Source organism: Coffea eugenioides, chromosome 7 (genome assembly GCF_003713205.1).
Source record: "Coffea eugenioides isolate CCC68of chromosome 7, Ceug_1.0, whole genome shotgun sequence".
In the NCBI taxonomy this organism is placed as follows: Eukaryota; Viridiplantae; Streptophyta; class Magnoliopsida; order Gentianales; family Rubiaceae; genus Coffea; species Coffea eugenioides.
The window spans coordinates 22,759,180-22,767,265 of record NC_040041.1 but is presented as its reverse complement, the minus strand read 5'-3'; the positions used below and the strand labels follow the sequence as shown (position 1 = coordinate 22,767,265).

The following is an 8,086-nucleotide window of genomic DNA, read 5'->3' as shown; positions in this document are numbered from 1 at the left end:
AATCTTCATATTTTGTGTTAACAATTTACAAGTCAGCCTATACCATAAGGACATGCACAATTTCCTATTGAATTTTGATGAAGCTATGAGCTTTTCAATTATTAGCATACGGAGGAGTACACAATTAGCTTTCGTAATGGCTTGATGAGTTTGAAAATTTTGAGTCAATTGTTTCTTTTATTGGGCAATCATAATATACACTACTCTCCCAAACAAAACAAGGGCAATGAACATGCATTTTATTTATGATAAAAATTAAGCTCAAAAACAATTGTGGCATATGTATAGATGTGCCTTTGCCGATTGAAATGTATGTATTTGCAGGAATAGCAATGGAGCATCCTCCACTTTTTGCATCACTGACTCAGCCCCCGGCCATCAACTCCCTTAATCTTTTTCTAAGCTTTCTAAGATTCATGCATACTACGACCCCCATTTTCTCCCTTATACCTAATGTTATGAAACAATTAAAAGTATGGATGTCCCTTTGTATTTCCAAGAGAATTAATTCTTGATTTATGGATACATTATGTATAGAAGTTGCAATCCATAAATCTATTCATGTAGTGGAAGAACCGTTTCATAGGTTTCTTCATATTCTTGTAATAGTGGGTGTTTAATAGGATTGATGTTCCTTTAATCTTGTAGTACCTATATATAGAGGTACATTGACACCCTTTGGAATGAACTTTTGTATTAGTTGGAATAATAAGAATATCACTCTCCATTACTCCACTTCTTTCTCTACTTCTTTCTCCAATATTTCACTTGATATTATAGTACCTTATTTTATTAGTTTTATAACACCTAACACATTTTTCAGTTTTTTCTTAAATTAAGGCCTAGTACAAAAATTTCTTTCTCAAGATTAACAATTGCTAAAGCTAAATTTGTATAAGTAATTCAAGGAAATATTAAGCTAAAATATTTTATGTTAATATAAATATTAAAGTCAAATATATTAAATTATTACCATAATACTGTAATATAGAACTTGAAATAATAGATATTAAATATCTCTACAAATTTAAACTTAAGAACAATTTTTTAGAAAATAAACCACTTAATTAATACAGTAATTCATCCTCAAGTTTAGGGTGGCAACTGGCAAGGACCTAATATCAAGGTTTTCATGGGGGATTTTTTTGTTGGGGGGTGGGGGGGGAGGGGTGCGGGTGGGGAACTTAATATTTATACAATTTATCGAAAAAATAGCAGTCCAAATTAAATTCTTCAAACTTTGGGGGCGCCGGGGGGGGGGGGGGGAGGGTAATTTCCCCTTCTCACAGCCCACCCCCACCCTTACTTTTATCGGGTCGATCCAATATTTTGCGATACTTAAATTTCTAGAGAGATCAACTTTAACATTTGTAAATTAGTATGTTTTAGTTAACATTCTTGTAAATTAGTGTGTTTTAGTTAACATTCTAGAGTTAGTATATTAGTCGATACTCTAGATTTGTTACTAAAAAAAAAGTAAATTACAAACGAAAGAAACTTTTATATAGCTGTAAAACAAACATAATATCCGTATATTTCTTTTCTTTTGATCAAGGAAGAGATAAGAGCTGATTGAAGGAGACCGTTCTTTCGACAAAAAGCTTACACCAACTTTTACCAGTGCATTATCCTTCATTTGCTTGGCGGGTTTCGGTTGGGGGTAGGGGGAGGGGGGAAGAAAATGCAAATGCTTCCTTGCAAGATGTAAATAGAAAACACACACGTGCGCGCGTACACAGACACATATATATGTATCTATGCATGTATACAAGTACGTGGACAACTTAATAGTTTTGTTTGAAAAACCATGCACGATGTCTCGTGAAGTTTTACCTCATTCAACAGGTATAATCCTTGTGCTTTTTGGACAATATCAAAAAGTTGTTACCATGCTGTAAGAATAAAAGAAAGCTGCAGTTTTCTCGAATGCTAAATGTGGTTCAGTGGTTAATAATCATGTTAAAAAAAAAGCTGATATCGTGTTCAACGACTTTTTTTAAAATATCGTGTTCATTGGCTTAAAGGACAAATAAAAAAAAAACTTTACTATGGAGTCAATGGCAGGAAAAGCTCACGGGGCATTCTTGAACAAAACTAAGGGGAAGAAAAAGTAGACACTATTAGATTTCTATACTTTATTTTATTTACTAAGACTTATGTGCCCTGCCGATTGAAAAAGGTAACCCAAAAAGTTAAAAAAAAAAAAAACACTTTGTAGCTTGGAATTCATCATCATCATCGTTATTATTATACATATAAAATATATAGCTATTCCAAATTTACACTAGTAGTCATATGGATGTCAACGGGTAGTTAATGGACAGTGAAGTTAGAAAAGAGAGACTGCTAGAGGCTTCTCTCCAATAACCAATAGTAGCATAACGTGGATGACACAGGTTACTCTGCCTGAGGAAGTCAAATTAAAAACAAGTTTCAAACTACAGAGTTTGACGATCTGGGAATTAAAATTGAAAGGAGAAAAAAGGGGAAAAAAAGAGAAAAAAAAAAAAACAACAGGTAGCCTGTGGTTGGTTTCCTGAACAGAAAGATCCTATTACAATGCGGTTCAACTTGGCACAAGGGAAAGTAAGGTTCACTTTGTACAGGATCCAGACCATAACTAGCACCCTTAGAAGTCAATGGTGCCATAATGCAAAATACGATTTTTTTTTTTTTTTGTCAGGGTAAATCCAATGCAAATAACATCAGATGCTTTGTGTCCATCTATCATATTGGGCATTTCTATTGAATGCACTACAGGGAAAAACTTAACATAATGCCAAATTTCTTCATGTGTTTTGTGCGAAAAAAAGGAAAAGACAAACGTTCAGATTTACCATCACCGATTGCCAAATTACGTGAATGTGTGTTATCTAAATAGCAGTAAACCTGACATGAAGATGGAACAAAATTAGAAAAGGGACAAGAAAAGTTTCAGTCAGAATGACCCTTTACAAGCTCACCATGAAATTCCTATTTGTCTAATTCCTCTCCAACTATAATCCCTGCAAAAAGATTGGCTAAAAAACGGTCCTCTGTGATATTTTACTATTCATTTCATTATCAACCGAGGAAACTAAAGGGTATGAAGAAACAAATACCATTAAAACCTAGATACTGACGGATTCAGAGATTAGTCCTGCTTTTAGTCCACCTCCATATCAGAAATTGCTTCATTTAAGACCTTTTGAAGCTCTTTCAGTCTCTGTCTTGTTAATGCAACGCAATCCTGCAGTTGTGAACTTCGTCAGCAGTTTCTCATGGTGTAAGGAAAGAGGATGAATATGCAGGTGGGAGGGATAGCCATAATAAATGAGTAGAAAGCTAAACATTTTTCCATGCTACAGAAACATTATGGAATCTTATCGCCCATCTCAAGGTGACAAGGTGATGTAGCCTAACCTGAATAGCTGACGTGTGGGCAAGAACTGGGCCACCTGGTTTGTAAAGAGAAACCAATTGACTGGAGGAATCCAACACCACAGTCACAAGTGTCTCCATTATGGACTCTTCCTCTGCTGTAGGATCTGCCAGGATGTAATTCTTGTGAAGTACGCAAGTTAAGGAAAATGGTATTGTAGCCAACTTGAGCTTCCTTTTTTCTTTATTGACTGGCTCCTTCTCCAACTTCCCTCCCCCATTATCCTCAGAAATAAGCACAATTCTTCCCTCGTCATTCAGAGAAACTACAGGAATTTGCACTGAAAGTAATGGAATTCATGTAAGCAAGCAGGTAGTATGTGAACCTCAAGAATTACATAGCACAATCTTCTACTATTATGATGGAATACCAGGAGCCTCAGTTTTGCCATCCAATCTAATTACAGAGATGAATAATCTCGTCTTTTAGTGAACACCAGCTCTATAAAAACCGACTTTTGTGCATATCAGAAGGTGTGAAGATGAAGAGTAGGTAAGAGCAAAACAATTGCAGGAGACGGTGAAAACCTTCATCCCAAGGCTGCTATATTTAAGGACCCTATTCTAGGTGAGCAAACAAAAAAAATATCAAGGAGAACCAGGACTTGGCAATAAAATGTATAAAATCTGACCAACACTGAGTGCGGGCAAGCTGGCTATATTTCAAGGAACAAAAGAATTAGGAGGATTAAAACATACACATATGGCAGTGCCTATCATGATTAAACTAAATTCCTCACACAACCAAACCACTAATTGAAGTTGACAAACATGAAAGACAAAAAAAAAAAGAAAATGTTGAGTGAACACATCAAGCAAGAGTAGTTTCCCATTATTACTCATTCAGATATTCTCTTGCGTCATTAATCTACTGGGAGAAAATTGGGAAGAACTGAAAAATTTTGATAAGTAATCAGGATAGGAAATCAAGAGATAAACTTACAATGTGAAAAGGCAGCAACTGCTGAAAGCAATGCAGCATCAAAAAGGGAACCTTCAGCATCCAAACAATATATGTCCTGTGCCACCATAGGTCGGTAAAATAAGTAAGCGGTTATATTCACTTAAACCACAAGTCTGAGAAAACACTTCTTCGTCAAGGAAATCACAACAAAGTTCAGTTCAACACAAAAGTAATTAAAGGGACTAAAAACAAAGGTTATGTAACAGTTGCAGCTCAAAATTCATTACCAGGTAAGCCATCCAAGCAGCTTTCCCACTGACCAAAGACAATTCTTTCAAATCAATCATGCCAGAACTATAAAATATTCAACCAAACAATCAGCAAAGACAAGAAAATAGATATCCAGAAACAGAATGCAATCAATCATGCCAGAACTATAAAATATTCAACCAAACAATCAGCAAAGACAAGAAAATAGATATCCGGAAACAGAATGCATGAAGATGCAAGAGGTATGGCACTCAAAGGTAGAAAATGCAAAAGATTCTAATGTTAACAAAAGAAATGTTCAACAATGCACTGAAATACTAATCACCAAGTTTAATTGCTTGACTTTTTCCACAATACCTCATCTTGCAATTTACAGTGTATAAGACCTCTTGCAATCTCTAATGGATTACAAGAGAAAATGCATTTTTATACGTGCAATTCAAAATCAATTATCCAATACTATGTATAAACTAGGTTAAAATAGGAAGTAGTTCATCAATTAGAAAAGAAGTTGATTGCAGGTATGAAGGTGTTGCCATGACTTGCCTCAAAATAGTGTCAGATAACTGCTTTGCCACAACTGGAGCGGCGTCTGCGGGCCTCCCAGGCCGAACAATAGGAGAACATATTGGGGGCATATGAAAATCTATGGCTGTATAAAATTACATGTTTAAGTATTCAATTAACCATAAAAAATTAAAGATGATAAGAGGCTACAAGGAGAACCTATGCATCCCTCATCTGGTGACTCCACTGTAGGTGTCATAACCTCCAATTTAATGGCAGCCAACATGGTCTAAGCATCAAACAAGTGATATGTGTTAGATTCTACGTCAAAAACCTAAACTGCAAGAAAATAAAATGACATGATAGCACTGTGGCATAAGAACTTACCGTACAGCCTATCTTTGTTAGTGCAGATCCATTTGCCGATGTAACAGCTCCTACAAGAAAACCAATTGCAATTAGGTGAAAATAGTAATATCTGCAAATCTTAAAAAGCTTTACGCAAATAAAACCTGGACTAACCGAGGGATATGATTGTATCTCTAGCTTTTCCAAGGGTCCTGCCATCAGGTCTAATAGATTTAAGCAGATGGCGCTCATGAAAACGCAGAGGGAAAAGATGTCTAAAAGCATCCACCTCCATTTCTGAAGATAAATCAGAGCCACCGGCAGCAGCCATGCTGTTTCTAACCCGGCTGGTTGCCTGCAGAGAGCCTCAGCCCTTAGGAAGCTGTTTACTTATATGAAAAGAGCCTACCTTTTCCATCTATCTGTAAGTAAAAAATGCACTAACAACAACATTCTCCGAATAGGAAATAGAAAACCTAAAAGATTTCAAAGGTGACAAATTATCAGCAGTTGAGTGCCGGAAATAGAATCATAATCCGTTATGAAACTTACTAGATTTATCTGGTTCTAAGGCAAAGATGAATAAAACAACAGACCATTGAACAATCTTATAGAATCTTGATCAATAAGAACCAATCTTCTCATGTCAAAAGCGATAAAATTTTCTAAACTAGCAAAAGATCACGCATTTGGACAGATCTTAAGAAAGAAAATAATAGTGAAAAACACATGTTCAAATATTATTGCACTCATACCACTGCCTTCCATGTGTCTAGCACTATTCTAATGATGTGACTAGCTAGCATGCAAAAATTTCTTAAATCTCCAGCCTTGTGTAAGATAATGGATAATATTTGTCAATACCAAAGCCTAAAGTTTTAGCTTGGTTTTCAAACAAGATGGCCAGTGCAGGGGAAAAAAGAAAGTTAACCAAATTAGGACAGGTGATTATTGGAAAACAATGCCTTCAATGTCTAAGGAAACAAACACATCAAGTAGAAAATGAAGCCCAGCAAAGAGTTCCAATGTATTTTTGACAAATAAAATAGAAAAATACATAGATATCAATAGCTGACAACTCTCTCCATCTCAATAGTGTATGATCTAGCCTATGGCTTTAACAAAGCATGTATTGTTATGAACACTTTTTTACGTTAACAGAAATCATCCTTATCCACTAAACTTTGAATATAAGCCTATATGTAAACTCATTTATAATTTTGTCATATTGAATTAAATCTTTTGTTTATCTTGGTTGCAGCAATTTTAAAAACCATATCTTCATATACAATCATTGTTAAATTCTAAGACAAAATGCGTTATGATGTAACAGTTCCTATGTTTCCAACTTTTCTAATGCTTATTACACCCCATTTCTAATGCTTATCTCTTCAGGAATAGACAAAAATTTAGACCATAATTAATCACCCCATTTCCTTCATGATGTCTGTACTTCCTTTTCTGTTTATTTGTTTCTAGATGTCGAATTCCTAATAGTTTTGGCTTTGGGATCTTGAATGTAATAGTGAAATTTTCACCAAAATATCTGTATCAGTCAAGCTTTTGGATTATTAATCTCAGCAGAAATCAGGTTATGGTATTTTAAAGTCAAAAACAAATATCTCTGTCTGTATAAAATCTTTAAACAGCTTTGCTGCAGCATTTCAGTTTTTCACACTTGCATTGCCATTTCAATTATAAATAAGCAGTGCACAATTTCATGGGAACACACTTACACAGGGAAACCCTGTTTTAGACTCTAATATATTTGGCTTCCTAGATGTGCTTAATCTAGAGTGAGATTTCTTAGCTCTGTTCTGATATTGCAGAAATTGCAGTTGTAGGGGAAAAACCTAAAAAGGGAGAAAAAGAGAAAGATAAAAGGTATAATTCAAAGTACAATCAACCGCACACTTTGGATAGCACTGGTGCTGAGAAAACTTTTGTGCAACTTCAAAGGCCAAATTGCTGCAGGACAAAATATTGTGAGAAAGAGGCTCTCTCTAATTTCCAGGCAAGACCTAACTGAGTTAAAAAATGAACTTATTTTTATTTACAAATTCCAACTTACAACTATAGGGAAAAAAATCACCATCAAAATCTAAAGACAGTAACTTGATTGGGATGATGGAGACAATCTATATATATATAGATAGAAAGATTCCATTATGAAACTGTTGGATTTACCAACTTTTGTCATACATACAGAGAGAGAGAGAGAGAGATTAGAGGTGTAATTCAATGTCCAATCAACTACACACTTTGAACAACATTGGTGGTTAAAAAACCTTTCTGTAACTTCCAAGGCCAAATTCCTGCAGGACAAAATATTGTGATAAAGAGACTCTCCCAAGTTTCTAGGCAAGGCCTAACTGAGTTGAAAAATGAAGTTATTTTGATTTACAAATTCCAACATCCAAGATCCTTTATTTCCTAGTTCAATTCTAATGTTGCACAACTTGCAAGTGCAGGGAAAAGGTCTCTGTCCAAATCTAAAGCCAGTAACTTGATTGAGATCATGGACACAACAATCTATATATGTAGATAGAGATTATTTGCAATCAATTCAGGACTTGCCTTTATAAACAGATGCAAAAAATATTTTGTTCTTCTTGCAGCCAGCATACAGTGTCCAGA

General features: G+C 35.1%; 1 protein-coding gene across 4 annotated transcripts; it reads right to left on the bottom strand.

Moving 5' to 3' along the window:
* Positions 1-2,619: 2,619 nt before the first annotated feature.
* Positions 2,620-5,829, bottom strand: LOC113778245 (exosome complex component RRP43-like). 4 transcript variants are annotated; one of them, XR_003469241.1, is made up of 10 exons: positions 5,624-5,829; positions 5,489-5,538; positions 5,321-5,390; positions 5,141-5,246; positions 4,612-4,678; positions 4,364-4,439; positions 3,403-3,701; positions 3,102-3,229; positions 2,964-3,005; positions 2,620-2,889 (listed from the first exon to the last, which is right to left on the bottom strand). XR_003469241.1 is itself a non-coding variant. In XM_027323574.1 (9 exons), exons 1-8 carry the CDS (start codon positions 5,778-5,780, stop codon positions 3,146-3,148), a joined length of 909 nt encoding a protein of 302 aa, XP_027179375.1. In that variant the 5' UTR covers positions 5,781-5,829; the 3' UTR covers positions 2,811-3,005; positions 3,102-3,145. The 4 variants fall into 4 exon arrangements, 2 of the variants coding, with proteins under 2 accessions (XP_027179375.1, XP_027179374.1); XR_003469240.1 differs by having other exon boundaries at positions 2,621-2,889; positions 2,964-3,229; XM_027323574.1 differs by having other exon boundaries at positions 2,811-3,005.
* Between the last annotated feature and the right edge of the window lie 2,257 nt (positions 5,830-8,086).